The 25,130-nt window shown below is 40.8% G+C and overlaps 1 protein-coding gene across 2 annotated transcripts in view; it reads left to right on the top strand.

Moving 5' to 3' along the window:
* CHN2 (chimerin 2) overlaps positions 1-25,130 on the top strand; it is a 315,435-nt gene that overhangs the window by 269,883 nt on the left and 20,422 nt on the right. For both annotated transcript variants that reach the window (XM_005549902.4, XM_045387632.3), the window contains one exon: positions 10,524-10,601. In XM_005549902.4, the coding sequence (XP_005549959.1) occupies positions 10,524-10,601 (78 nt within the window). The remainder of the gene's footprint in view (positions 1-10,523; positions 10,602-25,130) is intronic.

The following is a 25,130-nucleotide window of genomic DNA, read 5'->3' as shown; positions in this document are numbered from 1 at the left end:
CAAATGAATATGGAATATGAGAAGAAAGTCATCTAGGACAAGAAGGAAGATGGTAGCTGGGAACTTTGTAATAGCTGCTTCTCCCTTAGGTTTTACACTATGTACTTGGATCTTAGTTTGACCAAAGTTTTAAGGAGTTTGATTTAACAAATGTTCCATTCTCTCAAGAATAACCCTACCATACTTTCTAAAGTTTAGCATTTGAGAAATTGGACTAAGACTTTTAAAGTTCGTATTTAAGGAAATGGATTACTACACTCGGATGTTAAAACATGTTGTCATTAATATTGACTCTGTCAAAAACTGCATACAAAACAAAACAAAAAAGCAAATAATAACAATGGCGTGTTGAAATGTGCAAGACCCTTAATGCAACACAAAGTCTTCCTCTATGAGGTGGAGTATCTTTTATTTCTACATCTAAAAAGTCTGTGAGAAACATCAGAAATTAGCCACAATTTTTGACATCAGTCTCAGCAGAACAGCTGGTGGTATCATGTGGGAAGGACGGCAACTGTAGCATTGCACGATCAACCAACCCAAGAAGCATCAGGTTACTTATTTGCTGCTAAACAAGGTACTTTGGTCCATTTCAGTGTACATACAGGCCTTTCCGTTTGGGTGAACGGTGACTGTTTTGAATGAAGTGGATTGCATTCTAGGAGGGGCAGTGAGACTGTTCCTTCGGCACTTTTGTGTGTCTCTCACATCGAGAGTAGCCATCTGTCCCTGGAGAATAATCGGCGTGGCAGCTGGGCATGGTGTGCCATCGGAGACAAAGAACCTTGTCTCAGATCAGAATGCAGCAGGTTCGGAGGTCAGCAGCAGTTTTAGGACTGAGCCAGGTTAATCGTTGACACCTGATGCTTAAATGGCCTCAAATAAAACCAGGACTATACAGCTTGAACTAGCCCAATTGCAGGAAAGATGGCAGGTCCCACCCTGGTCTTTCTCATTTATTTGGCGCCATGGTAATGTGTTTGCGTTTAGTTATGTGTCTTTGTTGTCTTCCTCCTCTTTCAGGACTGAAAGCCACAAACAGAATATAACAAACAGGGCAATTCTTAGGAAGGGCAAGGATGATTCATTTGGCAGTATGTGAGAGGGTTCAAAGTACATAGGATCAGGCAGGCTGGGTTTAGTAGTGTTGAAAAAAGAAAACCACACCTTCGATTATCATTCAGCAATTGGAGCTTATTTCACTTAGCATTTCTAGTTTTTTCTCTTCCCAAAAGGAATAGAGAACCAGATCCACAATGCCATAGCAAAAAACCACAGCAGACATCACCGCACCTCCTTATCCACCAGTCCCCTCAAAATCCCCATAGAAGCTTTTTGAAACAAATGTGTATACACACACACACACACACACACACATATATTAGACACAGAAATAGGTAGTAGGCATACACTTAGTATACCACCAACCAACCATTAAAAGTATTTCAGTGTGACCCACAGGACGTGAAAACAAAGGAAAGTATAGATTTCCCACACCATCCAGGGCTGTACGGATAGCTGCAGCATTTTGCTGCGTGTTCCTGGATCTGGGCAGGATATAACATTTTGTGGCTTTGGGGAAATAACGGGACACCCAGGGTCATCACCCAACACCAGTACCCCAGACATATGTGCAGGGAATGAGCCAATGGCCCAAGGGAAAAAAAAGAGCATGGTAACTCTTCATAAGAGTGGAAATCATTTCTGATGGAAGGAAAGGAAGACAGAGAGCTGCCGAAAAATGGGCGTGTTTATGTTTTCTGCAACAAAACTTTCCTGAGTGTCAAGCCAATGTTGGCATCATGCTAGTCACCAGAGAAGAGTTAATAGAACTCTTCTTTTATAGGTAGGTTAAAATAATTTTTCGGCTTTAGATGTTTGTAAAATTTCTCTAGGAACAGAGAGGAGGAATGAGTCTTTGTGTCAGTGGGCTGTGGGCAGCCAACACCCCCAATCTGCCACACATGTGGTGCCAAGGATTTTTTCCATGGGAAGAACCTCAGGAGACCTGATTCTGGGCCTGTTTCATAAGGCTAGCAGGCTAGTGAGGGCCCTAGATCATAATTTTAAAATCATACTAATAGGTGTGTGTATACATGCTTAGGGTAACAGCAAGAAAGTGGTGGCAAGCGAGGCTGGAAAGGTGGCAGGGGCCAGACCCCACAAGCCCCTGCAGGGCATGGTATGGATTTTTGCCTTTGCCTTAAATAGTCTCTGGAGGTTTTAAGTGGCATCATGGGAGGTGGGTGTGGGGTGAGCATGAGCAGAAACATGATCACATTTTGTGTTTGAAACAATATTAATTCCTTTGGAGGGGATTTAGTCAACATCACTGATTGTGTTCATACTTTCATCTTTTCTAACAATCCCCTTGAACTGAAGCACTTGAGATTAGTGTGGTCACACTCAATTCTAAGAGCACATTACAAGCCCCTGGAGGATTTTTACAGCCCATCCCCCATCTCCAGAAATTTGGATTTCATTGGGTAGAGGTAGAGCTTGAGCATGGGGTGTGTGTGTCTGTGTGTGTGTGTGTGTGTGTGTGTGTGTTCTAATTATCAGGCAAGGCTGCGGCCCACAGGTTCAGTGGAAAAATAAAATGGGGGTCCTCAAAGTGTGGTCCCGAGACCAGCAACATCATCACCTGTGTACCGATCAGAAATGCAGATTCTCCGGCCTGATCTCATACTGACTGAACCAGAAACTGTGGGGCTCAGTATGTTTTAACAAGCCCTCTGGGGGTTCTGATGTCTGCAGGTGTGAGGCAGGAGAAGCTGAAGTCTGGATCTGCTTCCAGATTTAGTTGTAGAATAGCTCTGTGATAAGAGGCAATTGTGGAACCTCTCTGGCTCTTGGTCTCTTGCCCTGTAAAAAGCGGAGGAGGGATTAGACAAGCTCAATGGTTAGGAATTTATCATCCATGCACACTAAATCTAATAAGAGTTTTGTAATATACTTTAAAAATCATTTTTATATAATGGAATAAGAACATAGTCATTGTAGGAAGCTCGAAAAAAAACAGAAAAGAATATAGAAGAAAATAAATGTCAATTAAAATTTTTCCACTCAGAGGTAACTGTTGTTTATCTTCAGCAGCTCGATTGAATGTATTTTGAATGTATTTTGGTGTGTTTTCTTCTGATATTTTCTGTGTATACCTACTTACAAATCTGGGAATTATACTATAGATGACTCAGGAGCCTACTTCTCACCTAACATTATATCAGAGGCAAATCTTCTCATCATTAAATGTTCTGTTAATTGTCTTTGTTAATGTCTCCATAATACCCTATTACATTTATATGCCATAAGTTATTTAACTTTTCCCCTATATTGACTGTTTAGGCTTTTTCACATTTCTTGATATTGTTTTGATGAATATCTGTATCTCTATATCTATCTGTCTGTCTATCTGTCTGTCTGTCTATCTATCTATCTATCTATCTATCTATCTATCTATCTATCTAGATCTTAGTCTGAAGACCTTTTCAAGAGAATCCTATAAATAGAATAATTGGATCAATGCACGTGAACTTTTCCAGGCTTTTGATCAATCTCCAACTTATCCCACAAACACCAGTGGGATATTAAAGAACCCTCCTCACCACACCCTCATCATCATTCCTAATACTGATTTTCATTTCGTGCACTGCCATGAAGCAGAGAAGGCTGCAACAGCAGGACAGTATTTGGAATAGGAGTATAGCTCGGGCAATACCTAAGGAAGATTCAGACTCAATAAACAGAACTGTAGAGCTCTTGGCAGCACAGACACTGTGGTTGGAATACAGGGAGACATCCAGGGACTAATGATGACATTTTCAATGAGCCCTCCTTAAAATGTAGCACTGGAATTTACTTGAAGTTTGTGGAAAGCTTGTGGATTGGTGGCAAATCACCTTCTCTAGAAATTGGTACTGATAAAGCACAATGTTGTGTTCCCTAGAAGCTGAGAGGTGGTCCTGCCTGAAGCCAGGTGGAGGAGGAGCTGTTGCTTAGATGAACCTCTAAGGTCCCTTCTGGGCTTATGATGCTAGGTTATTAAAGCCAGTATAGTGAGAAGGGTATATGTCTTTCTCCTACCATTCCTTTCCTGGGCACTTTATATGTCCACAGACACCCCAAAGGGCTCCATTTTCCCAGGTCTTCCTGCCCATTGACCCACCCTTTCCTCCTTGTCTCTGACAACCTCTCATTGCCTTCTCGTTACTTGATTCCTTCTTGGATCCAGGATGCTAATTGTAGAGAGAAAGAAGAACAGTGAGAGGGCTTAGAAAATAGAATCCCAACCTTTATTCATCAAAAAAAGAAGAAAAAAGGAAGTGGTGAGCTTATGTCACCATTTATTTATAGCCCCACCTACTTCCAGAAGTATCTTAAGTAGTACCTGCTTTCACAGTGGGCTCAGGGAGAACTAAAGTCTCCTCTTTAAAAACCAGTCCAGGGAACACCAGACCTGCTACTCGTTGACTGACTATAATGGGGAAGAGAGTAATTCAAGCATTCAACCACTGCATATTTTTTAATGTAAGTATGATGGGGATGAGAGGCTGTTTAAACAATATGTAAAAGCCTAAATTTAGTGTATACCCAAAAGAATTGAAAACAAGCATTCAAACAAAACTTGTATGAGGATATTCTTAGTGGCATGGTTCACAATTAGCCAAAAGGTGAAAACAGTCTGAATGTCCATCAACTGATGAATGGAAATGAAGTGTGGTATATCCACACAATGGATTGTTATTCAGCAACAAAAAAGGAATGAAGTACTGATACATGCCACAACATAAATGAACCTTGAAACATGCTAAGTGAAATATCTAAAGAAAAAAGCAGCAGCCAGATATAAAAACCCATATATTGTATGATTCCCTTTATACAAAATATCCAGAATAGGCAAATTCATAGAGACAGAAAGCAGATTGGTGTTTGCCAGAGGCTGGGAGGAGAAGAGAATGAGGAGTGGAACTGACGGGTACAGGGTTTCATTTTGGCGTGATGAAATGTTCTGGAACTAGGTAGTGGTGATCGTTGCAGAACATTGTAAATGCATTAAATGCCATTGGAGTTTACATTTTTATTTTTTTATTTTTTATTTATTTTTTTTTTTTTTTACTTATGAAAATTGGCCTTGTTTTAGGTCATAATCTTACAGAATTGCTGTTATACATTTTATAATGACAATAAAATTGAATTAGAAATAAATAACAAAATGATTAAAAAAATTCCACTTACATTTGAAAACTAAGACATGCTTACAACTAATTTAGATGAAAATTAGAAAATACCTAGAACAGAACAGAAATGATCATACTGCATATCAACATTTGTGTGATGTGGTATAACCTTAAATATTTTTATTACAATTATTGGCTTGCAAATTTTAGGCCAACTAAATATCAAGATTCTGAGTTAAAGCACACAAAAAGTCTATCATTTGCCATAGATTCTAAGAGAAGTCATTTAAAATTTTATTTGTTTGTTTTTTAAACAACCCATGGGCAGTTATGCCTAGCTAGAGAATGTTCCTTGCTATTTTTTTCTGGGCTTTATTTTTTTTTTTATTTTTTTATTTTTTTTATTTTTTAAAATTTATTTATTATTATTATACTTTAAGTTGTAGGGTACATGTGCATAACGTGCAGGTTTGTTACATATGTATACTTGTGCCATGTTGGTGTGCTGCACCCATCAACTCGTCATTTACATCAGGTATAACTCCCAATGCAATCCCTCCCCCCTCCCCCCTCCCCATGATAGGCCCCTGTGTGTGATGTTCCCCTTCCTGAGTCCAAGTGATCTCATTGTTCAGTTCCCACCTATGAGTGAGAACATGCGGTGTTTGGTTTTCTGTTCTTGTGATAGTTTGCTAAGAATGATGGTTTCCAGCTGCATCCATGTCCCTACAAAGGACACAAACTCATCCTTTTTGATGGCTGCATAGTATTCCATGGTGTATATGTGCCACATTTTCTTAATCCAGTCTGTCACTGATGGACATTTGGGTTGATTCCAAGTCTTTGCTATTGTGAATAGTGCTGCAATAAACATATGTGTGCATGTGTCTTTATAGCAGCATAATTTATAATCCTTTGGGTATATACCCAGTAATGGGATGGCTGGGTCATATGGTACATCTAGTTCTAGATCCTTGAGGAATCGCCATACTGTTTTGGAGTTTACATTTTTAAATGGTTAAAAAGGTAAATTTGATATTAAGTGTAGTAGAAGGAAAGACACTTGTTCTTCAGGGCTTTGGGGAAAGATAGGCTCAGTTAGTTGTGCCTATATTCTACCACTTACCAGCTATGTGGCCATGGGCAAGTCACTTAAACTCTCAGCTTCCATTTCCTCCTCTGTAAAATAAGGGTAATCATAGCAGTACCTACCTCATAGGGTTTTAAATCTTAAATGAGTGCAAATATGCAAAGTGGGCCGGGTGCCGTGGCTCACACTTGTAATCCCAGCACTTTTGGAGAACGAGGTGGGTGGATCACTTGAGGTCAGGAGTTTGAAACTAGCCTGGCCAACATGGTGAAACCCCATCTCTACTAAAAATACAAAAATTAGCCGGACACAGTGGCACGTGCCTATAGTCCCAGGTACTTGGGAGTCTGAGGCAGGAAAATCATGTGAACCTGGGAGGCAGAGGTTGCAGTGAGCCAAGATCACGCCATTGCACTCCAGCCTAGATGACAGAGCGAGACTCTGTCTCAAAAAACAAAACAAAACAAAAAAATTAAAAAATATATATATATAGATCTATAGATCTATATATATATGTGCAAAGTGCTGAGTATAATACCTGGCACATAGTAAGCATGATATAAATATTAATATTTGTGTTATTAATTTAGCCCAGTATTCTCAACTAGAGACAGCGTTGCTTCCCAGGGAATATTTGGCCATGTCTGGAGACGTTTTTTATTATCATACTTGGGGGAAGGGGCTCTACTGGCATCTGGTGAATACAGGCAAAGAATGCCACTGAACACCCTGCAATGTACAGGACAACCTCCCACAACAACAGATATCTGGCCCAAAAGACCATTCGTTCCAGTGAGAATCCTTGGTTCAAACAGAGCGTGTAGGGAAATGTGCTTCATCTCATGAATGTATATATTAAAACAGGTCAGGTAGAAATTTTCATTAGAAGAAGACAGTCAGCAAATGTATTAAATGTCCACTGTGTATAGAGAACACTGTATTCGACATTACGGAGCATATAAAACAAGGCAAGGAGCTTCCCTTGAGGAGTTGAGATAAAAAAGAGCTCTGTGTGATGGGGTCATTTCAGAGGGAAGTTTTCACCAAGAGATTACTGTAATCAGTTTTCCCTCAATGAGAGGGTGGTCTGAGGTCACCCACACTGCTCACAGCAATGCTTGCTCAAAGGCTAATACTTCTAGTCCCCTGTAAAGAAGCATCCTCAGGGAATAGTGTGTAGTTCCTTCACTTGTCTGAATGTGTCTTGTGTTTGGGTCAATTCTATTGAATCAATAGCTGAAAAAGAAATCACTGTCACAAATGGAAATAAAAATTACTTGTTATACATACAAGCACAGACATGAAAAAATATTAAATCTCATTGTATTCAACCACCCATAGACCAAAAGGGGGAGATTCTTTTGCCTACTTTCCATGTAAATAGTTATTTTATAGCAGGACGAGCCGCAGGAGGAGTAGTGGTCTCCTTCGTTAATTTGATCGGATTCTAAAACTGGTATATTCGTGTCATTAGTCCAGTCCACATCACAGAATTTGCCCTTACACAAATGGCTCACCATCAAAAGGTCTCTCTTGCTTTGCTAGCAGTGAAGGTTGGGAAAGGACCCTTTTTGCTTCTCTCCATCTTTTTACCTGTAGACTAAGGATGGGAAGCCCTGCAAAGGTATGCCAAGCCTTCACTTAACCCCTGCCATAGCAGTTGTCCTTCAGAATCAGACAGTGGGAAGAAGGGACAAGGGGCCTGGTGAAGCTCATTAAGAGGGTAGACCCCTGGAGGGAACCTTGTCTCTGGAAGCCAAGGCAGTGGATGGGTGGTCTCAGGAAGGACTGGAGACCCCACACCATGCCGTCATCTTTGCACACCTTCTTCCACAATCCTGGCTTCCGGTATGTACATGTGCTTTCTAGCAACTTACATTTATTCAGTGTCTACTGTGGCAGGGACTCTTATTAGACATATTTGTGGGGGAAACAAAAGTGAATTAAGCATAGAGCATGTCACAGTGAGTTCTCAGTGTGGCAGAGATAAGAGCTGTTATAGCCACTATAATACAGACAGAAAGTGACAAGTGCAATCAGAAAAATGTGGATAAAACACGATGGGATTTCAGAGGACACAGTTGGCCTACAATGGGGAGTTTGGGGAAGTCATTTTGGAAAGGGTAACATTAGAGTTAGAATGTAAATGTTGGTGAAAATGTAGATATGTTGAAAGGATGCTAGAATATTCTAAAGAACAGAGCAAGCTACCAAGGTGAGCAGTTAAGTATGTCACAGAAGAGATGTTGTAGGATTTGTGGAGGGGAGTATAGGGAAATAGGATGAGCTGGGTACATTAGGATCAGCTCATGAAAAACCAGCAATGCCAGGACACAGTTAAGCTATGGAGAAGCATGGGTGGATTAGGAAGATTGTTGTAGAGCTATGTGTAAGGTGGACTGGAGAGATAACAAGGGTCTGAGTTACGTGGGGAAAGAAAGGTAGGGAGAGGCCAGACTCAACCAGTATCTGAGATATAGCATTTGTCAGGACTGATGGCAGGATGAGGCAGCACATGGGTGTACCGAGGCAGCGGGACACAGTGTTGAAGAGCATGGGCGCTGGACACAGATGCTTTGTGTTCTAGCCCTGGTTCTGCCACTTAAACTAGGCTGCATGTCCTTAGGCAAATTACTTTACCTCTCAGTGCCTCAATCTCTTCATCCAAAAGAATTGGGAATAAAAATCTTGCTCCTCACATCCATATGCTGCAGATTCGATGAGTTAAGTGCCTTTGACACATTCTAACGTCCTCTGACACAGCGTAAATTATTGTGCTCAATAGCTTAACATAAAAATTGGGTGTTACTATTGAAGGTAACAAGAGGATGAAATGGGAGGATGAATTTTTGAACCGAGTTAAAATCATGGTGATTACCAGGAATAAAGAATTGCACAAGGGAAGGAGTGATCTTTGGTTACTCTTCACAAGGCTGCTTGGAGGGGCTGGAGCATGGAGCTCTTGTTTCAGTAGAGGACAGGACGGCCCATCTACATAAAGGCCCAGTTATCTAGATCTTGTTTTCTACTTCCTAAAGCATTAATTTTACTGTCTGGCATTAGCTGCATTAATCTTCACCAATGAGTCAGGAGTACTCCCAAGACATCAGGATTTCCCTACTTCTTTTTGTGGGGAGACCTAGGACCAAAGAATTAGGGTCATGGGAGACCAACAAATAGATGATGCTTTTAAGAGCAAGGAGGGCATTTTTATAGGTTTGGGCACTAACAGAATGAACATTGAAGATGTTTTATTGAAAAGAAAAGCAACTATGATGTTTTGATTTTAGGTAAGGAATACTGTCTGGTCTGGGTGGGTTTGAGCAGAGTTTTTTCGCACAGGAAGGATAGGAGAGCCCAGGGAGTGTCCTGGGGCAAGACATCCTGCCTCTTATTCTGCAACTTTGCAGAACTCAGAGCGGAAAAGCTTTGCTCTCCTCTGATACCCCATTTGGTACTCAGACTGTTCCAATTTAATGCATGCATAAGAATACAAATGAAGCTTTCAAGTGCTAAGGCAGATTTTTAATAAAGAGACAGAGGCTTTACCCCTATAAGATTAAACAGTCATCAGGGTTTAAAGGTTTAATCTGTTGGAGTTCAGCCCAGGATGGGGTTCAGAGCCCCAGATGAATTGGATGCAGCCTCACACTTTGAACATCAGAGCTGGCTGGGGGGTGTGCGCGCTGGTGTGTTTGAGTGTAAAATGTGCTAATAAGTAGGGGAGACCTCTCCTTTGCAATGTGCTGCGGCAGGAGAAAGCAAGCTGCCGGCCTCTGCCTCCCTGAATCCTCAGTGGCTGACTGGATACCGCTTCTGGGGGTTGCTGTGCACATGAATGTTTGCTATTGTTCCAGGCACACGTCGGCCTTAAGAAATAGCACAAAACAGGCCCGTCCTTTTTCAGAAGCCGAGCCCCCTCCATCACTCAAACTGGGCCTTTGAGGTCACATGCCGGAGACTGCTGCAGATAGGACCCAGCTGCCTCAAATCTGCCTCCTAACATTAGCTGCGGTTCGAAAATCCTGACAGCACGGGGCTTCCTGCGCTCTGCAGAGGAAACTAGAAAGATCTGGGATCCAGGCACTATGTTCTCTGAAGAACTGTGGCTGGAAAATGAGAAAAAGTGTGCTGTGGTTCGGAAGTCTAAGCAGGGCAGGAAACGCCAAGAACTGCTGGCCGTAGCCTTGGGGGTGAAGGTGGGTGTCAAAGGCGGCTTTCTTTGGCCCCCTCTCAAACTCTTTGCCTGTTCACAGATCTCCTCCCTGGTTCGAAGGGCAGCCCTCACACACAACGACAACCACTTCAACTATGAGAAGACACACAACTTTAAGGTAAGCAAGCCTCTGCATTCCTTCTTCTGTTACAAAAGGGCAGGTGGAAAGGTACAGTGTATAGTTTCCGTCAGGTTTCTGATTGTAAAGTCAAGAGACAACAAATTCCTTTGCTTCCACATTTAGCTATAAGCTTAACACCTGTGCTTTCTATCAATTCAAACTGGAGACCTCAGAAGGCAGTCTCCTCAGTGCTTATGCCTGGAAACACCTTATCTGGATGTTGACTTAGTTTTGGAGAATTGGGCCCATTGCCACTTCACGTTCCCATGTCCAGTGAAATAAACACAGAGCATGCCCAGTCTCTCTCAGTCAGAGATGTTCTGCTGGGAGCTGAGCAGTACTTTTCCACTCAGTAAAGAATATTGCTGTCTCCGAGCAAGGGAAAACAGTTGCCTGTTTCTCGTTTTGTGTTTTGTCTTTTGTTTTCAGTGATGCTAACTCCTTTCTTTTATGCGTAGACAGCTGTGAAATCAAATAATGACAGGAGATGCCATCCAGAAGCTTTTGTTTGTGCTCCGGGTACGGCTAGCAGGGGGGCACCCTTGGTCACAGCCTTTATCCTGCTCACCAGACCAAACAAAAAGATCTGGAAACCTGGTGGGGGGTTAAGTGGAATTTCCCATGTGAATTTAGAAACTGGAAAGACCGCTATCTTCGTTTCAGACTGGTACTTGTAGAAGGGGCCTACCATCGGAAAATTATGGCCTGTTTCCTTTGCCCAAGTGTTTTCCAAGAAGGACTGGAAAGGGACGCTGATGCCAAATTGTCTAGCTTGAATTGCAGTTGAGGGGAGGAGAGACAGGTTAGAGTTAGAGGCTTCACCCCAAAAAGTGAGCTGGCAGTTTGAAAGCTGGGGAGAGTGGAGAGGGAGGACCCAGGAAGAAAACAATATGCAGGAGAAGCAAAATGTGAATTGCCTTCTTTTAAAAAAATTCTTGTTTCCTTTAGGGTCAATAACCCAAGTGACTCTTGGAATTAGATAACCCTTTTGTCAGAGGTGACGAGGGAAACTGATTTTATTCTGTTGCTTTCTGATCCTTTCTAAGGACAAATAGTCATCTATTAAATGTACATTGGTGTTAGTGTGGTCTGTTTCCCTGCATCTGTTTTTAGAAAGCCAGCAGCTCAGGCATTTGCATGCTATAATTGAACTGAGGAATGGAATTATACAGCCCTACATACTTAGCATTAGGGTGAAGAATTGCATTGCATAGGTCCTCTTCTATGCCAAAGCTTTTCATATTTCTCCCATCACTGAATATTGACAGGTCTAATTTGGAGCATTAAATGGCTCCCTTTTTTTTTTTTTTTTTTTTTTTTTTAACTCTGTTTTCCATTTTTATCCTCATTAAATTTTTTGGCCTTAAGAAAGTGTTTTTCTGATTTTTAGCAGAAATCCTTGATTTTTTTGCATCCTGTGGATACACTACTAGTGATGAGAGGATGGATCTTCATGGACTTGTAAATTCTTTTTCTTCCTCTTGAAAATTCCAATTCATTTGGCTTTAAGAAATTGGAATTATTCTGTACTATAATAATGTTTGCATGGAGTAGCTTGTCCATGTATATTCTGTGTCTGAGCTTGTGTTAAAAACACACAAATATATATAGTTGATATTTTCAAAACTAATTTCAGTCCTTTTAATGTTAGATCCCTGAATGGAAAATTAATCTTAAGACATTTTAAAACAAAAAGATAGTTAAATCTTATTTTTTAAGTAGTACCGTTGCTAACACAATATATTACTTATCACTGGAAAACAGCTCTTTCAGTATTTGCTTCAAAACTCAATAGCTATTCACTGTTACAGCTCTTGAAAGAAGAAAAGGCACAAAATAGAGAAGTTGTTCAAGAGGAGTACACAAGCCAGACAGGAGCGTTTCTCTTCCGTGTTTTAAATAGATATCTTTGAAACTTAGCAGACCCCAAGTAGCTGTGACAGTTGATTGTGGCATTCAGTGGTACTGTTGGTGCCACTGTCCTTAAGAATGAGTGGCAGGGGAGGATGAGGCATCCTCTTTGTCCTTCCTTGCCCTTTCCACCCTCAATCTCCCCACTCCTCACCCGCAACTAACTCTAGGTGGAAACTTTACATGGTTTTTGGAAGAACATTCAAAAAGCAGGCTCAGGCTATAAATACAGTGGCAGTTTTTTAGGGACAAGCCACTGAACTGAACTAAAGGAAGAAATTTCTTATCCTATGTCCCTGCCATCTGTTTGGAATTTGTGTTTCAGACCTTAATTTTACATTGGCTTTTTATTTACATTAACTTCTAATGGGCTTTATTCTGAAGCCTTCTTGATTTGTAATTCAAGTTAATATTTAAGGCTATTATGTGTATAGCATATAGTAAGCAATCAATAAAAAGAACAAATAATCACATTTTCATGCTCATCAGCCAATAGGCTTTGCTAGGTGCTGCCTGCACTTTCGTCTAGAGGCCTCCTCTCTGCCATTCGAATCTGCCAGTAGAGTTTGTCTTCTCACCCCATAACAAGATTGTTTGCCCCAGTCAGGACTATTACCCCAGGTAAAAAGCCCTTTCCTTTGCTCTGCCCAGGAGCTTTGTCAAGAGGAATGAATAGAAACCCCCAACATTCCCTAAGTTGGGACCTTGTGCTCCATTCTCTGAGAAAGCTCACAGTCACTGCCTTTGCTTCTCAAACAAAGTTTGTCTAAGCAAAGCAAAATTCAGTTCTGAGAACAAAAGCTTTGGGAACCAAAGGACAGTTGCGCCTCATTGCATGCAATAATTGTATACTTTCCAACACTGTGTGCTGATGCAGTTTTTGCTCATTTAAAGCCTGGATTTCCTAGGGTTACTTGTACCTACTAGACACTGAGAGGTATGTGCTGGAGGAATGGTGAAATGAACACACTCCTCTCTCAAAATGAAAACTGTTTGTCAAGAGAAAAACCACTCGGTTATTTAGCTCATTTTATAACTGCATCTCTGTTTATCTAGTTGATTTAAAGAGGCACTCTGCTGTAACTGGAACAGCTCTCTTTTGAATGGTCCACCTAATAATACCTTATGGCTGAGCTCTGAAAATCTTCAGGCCAGCCAACCCCAGAGGCCCAGGAGTCGGCTTGCTCGGCTTCCTCCCCACACTTAGCACAGTGCTGAGGTAGCTTTAGCCCACGTAGTACTCCTGGCCACACCATGTTCTTCCAAAGAGCTCAGCTGTCTCTGCCCCAGTTCCCTCATCTATAAAATGGGAGTGTTGTGAGGTTTAAAGAATACATGCGAGTCACTTACCATGGTCTCTGGCACCTAGTAAGTATTCATTTGATGTTAGCATCTATTATTACCTTTTCGTGCCTCTCACTTGTATTTTTGTGTCTAGCTTTTTCTATTTTTTATTTTCTACCCTCTCTTCTTCATGCCCTTCTTTCTTTTGTCTCTTTTCTACCATCTCTTTCTTCTTCTCTCATTAATTATATGTAAGAGAAAATGAAATAAAGCCTGATAGTGGTGACTTCTTTGAATGTATTCCGTCCTGTAGCCAATACTGGTCTATATCCCTCGTTTGTTTAAAAAGTAAATGGATGACTTAGATGATTTAGATTAGATTTCACACATTTTTCTCCCAGCTTTTAAAATGTACTTTATACTAAAGTTGTCATAACAAATGACCACAAACTTGGTGGCTTAAAACAACACAAATTTATTTGCTCATGGTTTTGAAGGTTGGGAAGTCTGAAATCAAGGTATGGGCAGGGTTGGGTCCTTCTGGAGGCTCTGAAAGAGAAACTGCCCTGCAGCTCTCTCCTAGCTTCTGGTGGTTGCTGGCAGTCCTTGGCATTCTTTGTCTTGTAGACACACCACTCCAATCTCTGCCTCCATCTTCATATAGCCTTCTCTGTGTGTCTCTGTATATCTGTCATCTTCTTATAAGGTTGCCAGCCATGGGATTTAGGGCCCACACTCATCCAGTATGATGTCATCTTAATTATATCTTCAAAGACCCTATTTCCAAATAAGGTCATACACACAGTGACCCAGGGTTAGGAGTGAAATACACCTTTCGGGGGATATGCAACGCAACCCGTTACAGGAACTGTAATTGACATTTTCAGAAACCTTCAATAGGAAGGATCTCCAGCCTCACCCTAAAGGATGCATTGTCAGTAATGTTAAAATTTACAGTTTCATTAAAGATTTTTATGTCCATGAAAAAAGGTCTTTAGATGTCATCTAATTGCTCCTAAGTGTCAACCCCTTGGTCCAGGCCCAACTGCTAATTTCCATGGCTATTGATTTTGAACATCTTTAAAGAAAAGTTTTCATGGATTTTTCTTAATGCTTCATTGCTCTGATAGAAAGTGGTGAAATTTAGTTATTCTTTGTCTCTTATCTCTACCAAGCATTTCTTCATGAAAAGAGGCACCAAAAAACTTCAAAATAGCTGGTAAGCTTCCATTTTTAATAGTAAGTTGGAAGCGTCTATTTGCTGTGGCTGGTTCCTATTCAGAGTATATGTTATACTTTATAATCAAATTTATGATGTAGCTATAAGTTCACACTAATATGCGTGATTGATTATGCAGGACTGGGCAGGTAATGTGTGAGACCCAGTATAAAATGAAAATGTGAGGTTCTTGTTAAAAAAAATTATTGAGATTTTCAGAACTGTGACAGCAGCGCATTAAACCACGCTAAGGACAGGGCTCTGTGCCACCGCACAGGTCACATGTGCCCTGAAGCTGACCCTGTGGTGATGTCTAAAAAAACAGGAGTAAAAGACAAGCTTCTGTGAGCATTCAAAGAGGAGGGGGCTCCCTGGTGCTGGGGATCCTGTGTAAGAGGCAGTGTGGTTGTTCTCTCAGCCTTAACCAAGAATCCTCGTGGGGAGGTGGAAAGTTGGCTGAAGCCCAAGTAAATAAGTAGATCAAGGATGGTTATACAGGGGAAAGAAAGAGCACCCGGGCTATGCAAACAACAGGAGTGAACACTTGGAGTCAGAAATGTGCCAGGAGCGAATAGGGTGCAGGGGAGAGACCTGGGGGACAGAAAGGAGTCCATCACATTTAAATCTTCAGCTGGGATGGGCCAGATGGTGGAAAGATGATGATCCCTGGGCCCTGGAGCCATCAGGGTCTCCTGAGCAGGCCCTTCCCCCACTCAGCCTGCTGCTCCTGTTCCCAGCCTCTCCAGTCTGCATGGGAATCTGCATCACTCTTTCCTACCAAATTCTCTCCCACCCCCATGCGCTTCCAGGACACCCTTCCTTCTTCCCCATATGGAATATGGATGGAGAGCAGAGGCCCAGAAAGTTCTAATCCCCCTCACTGTGTGTTCCCCCCTCCCTTTCCACCCCTCCTTCACCTCCTGCCCAGCCTGTACCAGCTTTCTTTTTCTCCCTAGCACTGATCACCAGCTGACCTAGTACATATTTACGTGTTTGTTTGCCTGCCTTCCCCTCACCAGAGGGAAACTCCCGATGGGAGGGGGTGGGTAGAGAGGGTTCGTGGAGTGGGGATTTTTGTCTGTTTTATTTACTGCAGAAACCCCAGTGTCTAGAACAGGTCCTGGCCCGCAAGCTGTTCATTCATGCTGGCAGAAAGCAGGGGACCGTATCTCCCTACAGTTGAGCTTTCGGAGCCCTCTCCTCACTCCCCACCCTGCAGTTTGCCCTCTTGTGTGGCTTGCGTGTTGTATGCACTTGTGTTCATTGTACTGGAGTCCTTCCAGGGAGTGGGCCCTTGCCAGGGTCATCAGATGGTGCAGGAGAGATGGAGGCCCTACCAGGATGTGTCAGGCCAGCTCTCAATCCCCATTTGCCAGGGATGGTGACTGTGCAGTGCTACCCCGTGTCTGATCCATGTGGGCAGGCGGGTGAGGGGGAGGAGGGATCTGTCTCCGTTCACAACAGCTGTCCTGTGTGGTGCCTTTCAAAAGCGTCCCATCAGGACATAGGGGAAATGGTTGCCCTACTTACTCTTATTATGTCCCCCACTCTGCTGACAGACTGAGCGTGCACCAGGAGCACCCCGTTCTCATGGCACACTCCATTGCGTGTGCTCTCGTAGCATGCTCCTTCTCAACATGCAGCCCCCACCCCATGCTATCCTGGAGGCCAGGACTAGAAGTTCAAGAGGCTGAGAATATGTCCCCACGCTCCCACTAAAACACCTGTCCAGGACGTGGCAGCACCACCACCTCCCGGTTTGGATTTGTGGCTCCTTAATGATTTCAAGGCCTTTCATTCATTTTTGCATTCTTCTCAGTCTAGTGGTCATTTGCTTTGAACAAGACTTTTTGCTTCCCGCATGCAAGCCCCTCTCTCTTCCTCTTCCCCGTTGACCTCATAAAAGTGTGTCAGCCCTTCATGTCATTCCCAGCGTTTTGGCTGCCTTGCCTTCTTGTCAAACTCCCAGGTGTCCATCACCCTTTTCTGTCCATCTGATACTACTTCTGTGCCTGGAGAACAGGGACAGCTGGATATTGTACCTGCAAATTGACACAGGCAGAAATTGGCTTCAGAATGGTTGGGGGCTTGGTTTTTTGTTTTTGTTTGTTTGTTTGTTTTTTGTTTTGTTGTTGTTGTTGTTGTTGTTTTAAGTTAATAGTCAGAAAAGGCTGTTTTGCCAGAAACAAGTCTGGAAAGAAAATTCAAAAGAAAGACAAAACTCATCACCTTAAATATAAAATGAGGGACTCAAAGTGAGACTGGAATAAATAGGTTTGGAAATACATGGCTTTATTTAAAAAAAAAAAAAAAAAAAAGTTGTTTCTGCTCCCAGAGTGCTATGAATCGGAGTTGTTTTTGTCTGCCTCCTACTTCAGCCTGCTCCACCATTATAATGAAGACAAACTCCTTGTTTTCAAGTAATATAACCCCTGGAAACTATCTTAAGCTAAATAGACTATTATGCAGGATGGTCTCATAAAGCCTCCAGGGAATACTCAAAACTCAGGGATAGGTGGAAACAGGAACTGGGAGTATATCTGGAGCCAGTTTCTCCCTCTCTTCCTCCTTCCCTCCCTCCTTTCTTCTTTTTCTCCTAACTCCCTCCCTCTTTCTCTCCCCGCTCCTTCCTTCCTTCCTTTCCTTCCCTACTTTCATTATCTCTTCTTTCCTCTGTCTCTCCTTCTCCCTCTCCTTCCTCCAGAGGCATCCAGTAGAGGCCAGGTGTGCTACTAAACGTCCAGGACAGGCCACCACAACCAAGAGTTATGCAGCCCTCAATGCCAGTAGTGCTGAGACTGAGAAACCTCACCACTGGCAATGGGGAACCACTCGAGGTTTTGGAGCAGAAAAGTGTCCAAAGGATGTGGGTGTCCACGTGCTCATAAACCTGACCAAAGTTAATTAGCATGAGAATATCTTTATGCAATGGGGAGACTCCCAGAAAGCTTTGAGACAATCAAGATTTTAGAAATGCAATCCTATCTTAAACTAGGGCAGCTGCTAATGAGAAGTCCAGGGATCTGTGGTGCCGGGTTTGAGAAACTCAGTTCTCCTGCCCCAACTGCTTGGCCAGCCTTTCAGAGGGAACTCAGAGTCTCTGTCATAGATTGATTCACCTCTGCTGTGTTTTCTTACATCTGAAAAGGGTCACTTCAAGGTTAGTACTTCATCTGGTCTTGCAAAAGGGGAGAATCCAAAGTTTAACCTAATTTTTCGTAAGAGATGAATGTCACATGGTTATGGGAAATACAGTAAATTATAGGAAGAGTTCTTGGCAGAGATCTGGAAGCCTTGACTGTGCTGCTGACCTGGGTGGCGCAGGATAGGCTGCCTGCCCTCCAGCCTCTCAGTTAGCCCTGGGCAAAGGCTAGACTAGACCTCTAAAACCCAGCCACATGTAGCTGGAAGGGACTTTAGCTCTGTCTTCTGTGAACATAAAGTAGCTAAACAAACAAACAAACTGCCTCTGACCCAAAAATTCCTTTTCAAAGCAAAAGAATAACATTCTGATTTTTAATATGAATAATAAAATGACAAATTGAGGCAATAAGGTTTCCATCTATACCAGTGCTTCTCAATAAAGGAAACTTCACCCCTCCCCGACCCTAACACTGCCCCCCCAACCCCTGGGAGACATTTGTCAATGCCTGCAGATATTTGTGATTTGTCCCAGAGTGCTACTGGCATTTAGTGGGTGGAGGCCAGGGATGCTGCTGAACATCCTACAATGTACAAGGCACAACCCCACTACAAAGAATTTTCCAGCCCAAAATGTTAATCAGTAGTGCCAAGGCTAAGAAATCATGATGTATACTGGTAAGAAAAAGCAAAAATTCTCAACTGCAGTATGTCATAAACAGCACTTACTCCTTACAGTTTAGATCCCAGGCTGAGCTGATATTAATACATTTGGGTGGTGTCTACATTGACCCATCAAAACATATCTGGTATAAAACCACTAGAGAATACTGCCTTCCAGATTCAGCAGATACGGGACAAATAACATCCTGTTCATTTAGAAAGAGCTGTGTTGAGGGATACTTGCTAAATGCCTGAGATCTCTCTGGATGACTCTTCTTGCTCTTGTTTTTACAAAGTAGCCATTCCTGGGCTATTTGTCAAACATACCTTATCTCATGTAATATCATCTTTTTTGTTTGGTGTGGTTTTTGAATTCCAGGCAGACCGTGCCTAGTATAATAGTCTTGGACAGACATTCTTCCTGTCTGGAGTATTTTCTTCCTGTCTAGAATATTTTAGTTACTGCCCTAAAGTTTTCAAAATGTTCTTTCTCTAAAAAGATATTCTTACAAATCAGTAAACTTCAGAAAATGGAAAAAGCTGACCAGTGAATTTTAAGATATGGTGTATTTCAATGAAAGAGTAGACATAATAAGTAGAAGCCAAATAAAATGGGCTCAGAGCATGCCCTCAGCATTTACATGTAGCCTTCTGTCTAGAGATTGTCCTTGTGGATCCAAAAGAAAATTGAACAATATATCGGTCATGAAAATAAACAATGGCCCATCACCAAAAAGAAAAGTAGGCAATGGGCCTAAAATAATGTTTAACTTTACATCCCCACTCTATTTTCATTTTGTTTCATTTCTTTGGGACTGTGTGGGGACACTGGGCGTTACCTGCTATTTGAAACGTCTATGCATTTATTTGGCTGGACAAATGAGATCAAAGGCAATAGGGATACTTGTTGGGAAAGGATGTTGGTAAATATGGACAGTGATAATAAGCATTAAAAATGCAATCCTGATGTGCTCAATTATTTTTAAATATATGGGCAAAGAAGTGAAATTTTAGAAAAATCTGTGATTAGCCTATCCTGTTTTTCCTGAAACAATAGGCCAGTTTATATTTTGTCAGTATGCATTGTGTCCATGTGCAGTACACATGTAGCCACTCAGGTAATTTCTAAATCTGCATTTTCATTTTTACCCCAAGATATAGGGATAGTTAACAGGTGGTTATTTCATCCACTCAAAATGTTTCAGAGAACAACGTGATGTCATTCTTTTTTTTTTTTTTTTTTTTTAAAACACCATTTGCCAGAAAAGAATGCCTTTCAAAACCTAAGCCCATCTTCATTGGCCTTTGGTTATGCTGTTTCCTCTTTTATAAATGTCTTCCTCAAGTCATCTGCTCCCCAGTCAACGCCATCACTGCCCCACCTGCTCAGTCTTTCCCAGGCTTGTGAATTCCTATCCATCCTTCAAAGCCCAGTTCAATATCCCCTTCCCCAGACTTCTAGGAAGAATGTATTATTCTCTTCATTATACTACCATAGTATCTCCTACATGTTCTGCTGTATCACCTGACGCATAATTGCCTGTTTATTCTTGTAGATAATGAGATCCTTGAGTGCAGGCAGTTCTTATTCCTCTGATCTATTTCAACTTTGTATATCCAAGGACTAGTACAGGGCCAAGTCCAAAGCAGGCAATCAGCATGTAAATATCAAACAAATGAGTGAATAATGAGTTGCTGGAAAGGTGGAAATAAGATGAAAATAGGATATAATTCATCTGTCTGACATCCTTCCCCCATTAATTTGTAATGCCACTTCTGAGATATACCAAGTATCCATATATGTGTGATTTGGTTTCTTGTCTTTTCAATGTATGCTACTGGTACCAAATGTACCGTTCCAAACATACTGGCCTTTGACTGTCTATTTGAAATGTTATTGTATTATATGCAGAATCTGGTATGTATGATATAATTTTTTATATATGTTGAAGCTTAATTTGTGGTCAATTGGTATGAATATTCCTAGTGGTTTTGAAAGGTGTGTGTGTTCTTTGAATTGCTGGATATGAGATCCCTTTTGTATTCATAGAGCAACTTTAGCTATTAGATCTACTAGTTTCCGTGAAAGATGTCAAAATCATTATGATGGTGGATTTGCCAATTTCTCTTTGTAAGTCTTTCAATTTTGCTTTATATTTTTGAGACTGTATTGTCATACAAAAGCTCAAAATTATATCCTTCTGGTAAAAATAAATCTCTATTGTCTCTATCACTAATAATGCAAATATATATATTTGCTCTATTTTGGGTTTCTATTGGCTAGTTTGCTGGGTATGTCTGTCTTTCTTACATTTATCTCATGTTATGTTTGTGTTTCTTGAAAGGATTTTTAAAATGTTATCTAAAAATCTTTTTTTGTGATGAATTAGAGTCACTTATTCTGATTAGAGTTGTATTAGGATTTTTTTTATAATCACTGTGCTTTTCTATTGCATCTTTTTTCTCCTTCCCTGCTTTTTATTGGTCTAAATTAAACCTATATTTCTTTTTCTTTTATGTATTTGTGTGTGTGAGAGAGAGACAATCTCAGTCTGTTGTCCAGGTTGGAGTATAGTGGCGCCATCATAGCTCATTTTAACCCCGGACACCTGGGCTCAAGCTATCCTCCCATGTCAGTCTCCTGAGTAGCTAGGACTACAGGCATGTGCTACTATGCCCAGCTAAATTTCAAACTCTTTTTAGAGATGGGGTCTCGCTGTGTTGCCCAGGCTGGTCTCTACCTGGCCTCAAGTGATCCTTCTACCTTGATTTCCCAAAGCACTGGGATTACAGGTATGAGCTACCACACCCAGCCATATATTACTTTTTCATTAATGGATTTCATCCCACCCTTTTTTAAATTATCAAAAATTTAATACATGCATAATTGACTTAAAATATTCTTCAGTTAATTAGTAGCTCTTCTTACATTTCCCACATTATGAGAACTTTAGACTTCTTCATCCCCTTCAAACTTCCATGTCATTTTTTTACCCTGTGTTTAAGTTCCCTAAAATTAGTCATCTTGTTATTGTTGTATGCAAATAGGGCATGATTAGATTGACCCACATTTACCAGTTTTCTTGCTCACTGCTGCTTCTGGAAATCTTTCCTCCTAGATTCAATTTGCTTCTCACTGAAGTATATCCTTTAGTATTTCTTCAAGTGAGGATCTGTGATTGGAAACTCTTGACGTTTGTCTTAAAATATCTTTACTTCACACTTGCTCTTAGATGATAATTAGCTGGGTATAAAAGTTAGGTTGGCAATACTTTTGTCTGAGCACTTTGATGAAATTATTCAATAATCTATTCATCTCTTCCTGCTGAAGAAAAGTCTGTTTTTACCTATTTCTGTCCTTTCAAAGATAACCTGTTTTAGTTTTTGTTGTTGTTGTTGTTTTTTAGGATTTTGCTTTGTCTTTTGGTGTTCTGCAATTTCAGTATAATCGACGTAGATATAGATTATTTTTATTTATCTGGTTTGAGTCTCGTTTAGTGTTTTTTTAATCTGAAGATTTTGTGTCTCTTACTACAAATTCTGGAAAGATCTCAACTGTTCTTCTCCTTAAATATATATTGCTTCCACCGATACCCTAAACTCCATCATTTCTCAACTTCTGAAGATCATGACTGGTTTGCTTATCTTTTCTCTCTTCTGCATTTCCAGTCTCTCACCTATTGTATCAATTTCATCAACAAGTCAACTTGCCCCGATGTTTCCCATCTTTTAAAAAAGTCCTCCTTTGACTCCACGTCTCCCCTGAGCTATCCTATATCTCTGCTGAATATCATAGCCAGCCTTCCTAATAGAGGAGGTGCCCACATATTTCTCTACTTCCTTACCTTCTTCAGTTCAGTTGAGTCTTCTACCCTCAGCCATCCAAAGAGATTGCTCTTGCTAAGGTTGCTAATGACTTCCATGTATCTGAGTGAATATTTAAAAGTACTTATTTCATTGAACCTCTTAGCAGCATTCAACACAATTGACCATTCATTCCCTAAAACATTCTCCACCTCTTGGCTTCTGGAACACTTTGTTGGTTTTCTCTAAATGTTTGAACGCTGAGTGCTTGGGGATGAGCTCTCTTTTGTTTTCTGCTCCCTACCCTTAATATAGTCATGTGCTACATAACAATATTTAGGTCAATAGTGAACCACATATATCATGGTGAACCCATAAGATTATAATGGAGCTTCCCTATATAAGTGTACCATTTTTTATTCTTTATACTATATTTTTACTGTACCTTTTCTATGTTCAGATATGTTCAGATACATAAATCCTTACTGTTATGTAATAGTTGCCTACAGTATTTAGTAAAGTGACATGCTGTAGAGGTCTGTAGCCTAGGAGCGATAGGCCATACCATATAGCTTAGATGTGTAGTAGGCTCTACCATCTAGGTTGTGCAAATACACCCTATGATGATCCCCCCCGCAGTGATGAAACCACCCAAGGATGCTTTTCTTAGAATGTATCTCCATCATTAAGTGATGCAAGACTATACTTTTTATTCATTCACACAATTTTAAATATCATCTATTCATCAGAGATGGTGAAATGTATACCCCTGGTCTTCACTCCTCCTCTGAGCTCTCAAATTATGAGTTCCCGCTTGACACTAACACTTGGATATCATAGCAGCATTTAACCCTAACTCATCTAAAATGGAATTGTTCACTTTCTCCCCAGAAGAGTGTCTTTCCCATCTCAGCAAATGGTATCATCATTTACCTAGTTCCTAAGCTAGAATCTCAGAGTCATTCTTGACTCCTCTCTCCCTCAAAGGCCCACACTTACTCTATTATCAGGTCCTGTAAATTCTGTCTTCAAAATATATCTCAAATTCATCCACTTTCCATCTCCACTGCCAGCATGCAGGTGTTAGACTCTATCATTGTTCAACTAGACTACAACATAGTTTTCATATCTATTCCACTATTAACACCCTCCCATTCATTTTCAACACAGTTGTCAGAATAATCTCTTTTAAAAATTATGTGAAGTCCTCCAAGAACTTCCTACTGTACCTAGATTAAAACCAAATCCACACTCATGAATAAAGCCTTTAAGGCCCTGTGTAACTTTTCCTATCCTACCTTCAACTTCATCCCAATTCCTCTCCCCCCAACTTTTGGTGTTCTGGCCACCCTGGCCATCTGGTTCCTTCACCACACCAAGTTCTTTCGCTCCTGCAAGACTTCCATATATTCCTTCTGCTGGGAATGATCTCTGTCCCTTTCTCTTTCCCTATGGAAGAGAACTGGCTCTTCTTTTCCATCCGGTCACCTTCCAAAAAAGGCTTTCCTGACCATTCTGGATAAGGTTGGGCCCCGCTTGGTCTCTCTAGTAGCGGCCTCATCTTTTTATTCTTCTGTAGCCATTTTTATACTTTTTTTTCTGGAGTTGCATTTTACATATTATTTTATTATATTTAATTGATCTTCACAGCAGATTAACAATTGACTTTGCTGCCATAATTAAGAGCATTTCTAGTAAAATATTAAGAAATGTATGATTGCTGGATTTAGAAAATGTCCAACTTTAGATAGGATACTTTACTGAGGAACTCTTTTAGTACTGAGTTCAATCTCTGTAGGCCTCTAAGTGAATTACGACATTTGGCCCTGTGAGTCCTTCTGGGATGAATTATCTGCATTCCTGTTAAAAATGCTTTGTCATTTCTTAGGGTCATTCCCTAGAAAAATGTTGAGAAATTTTTGGCATCATTTTCAAAGCAGGAACTATATAATAGGCAGTTTGCATGTGATAAACTGAAATACCAGAAAGACTACTATAACTTCGCTTTATTACAGAGTCGTAAGTTGCTCTTTTTAATTTATTAACTAGCTTATCTTCTTTCTCTGCTTTTACTCATCTGTTTCCTTAGAAGAGATCCAGATCCATTTTGTTTGCCTCTTTATATACACCCAATTACTAACATGTATGAATAAAGAACTCAAACAGAGACTCTTTTTTTCTTAAGTAGAACTCGGATGAACACCTTTCTAAATTGTGACCATACTCGTCATCCTGCTTTTATGTTAAATAAAAGCAGTTTGTAAAACAGAAACATTGTCTACATTTCTTTTATTTATTAATAGAGGTTTATGACTTGGAAAGGCCTTCTATAATGTTTTATAATATTTTAACTTTGTGAAAATTCAGGACATTTTCGTGCACATTTGTATGCCCCCAATAGACTGCCTGTGGTCGTTTTAGATTGACCATGGCCACATTTGCTTCTTAAAGCTCTTTCATGCAAGTATTTTTGCTTTGTTTTGTTTTTATTTTAAATCATAATT

The sequence above is a fragment of the Macaca fascicularis genome, chromosome 3 (assembly GCF_037993035.2).
Source record: "Macaca fascicularis isolate 582-1 chromosome 3, T2T-MFA8v1.1".
In the NCBI taxonomy this organism is placed as follows: Eukaryota; Metazoa; Chordata; class Mammalia; order Primates; family Cercopithecidae; genus Macaca; species Macaca fascicularis.
The sequence above is the reverse complement of the archived record's forward strand: the minus strand, read 5'-3'. Positions and strand labels throughout refer to the sequence as shown.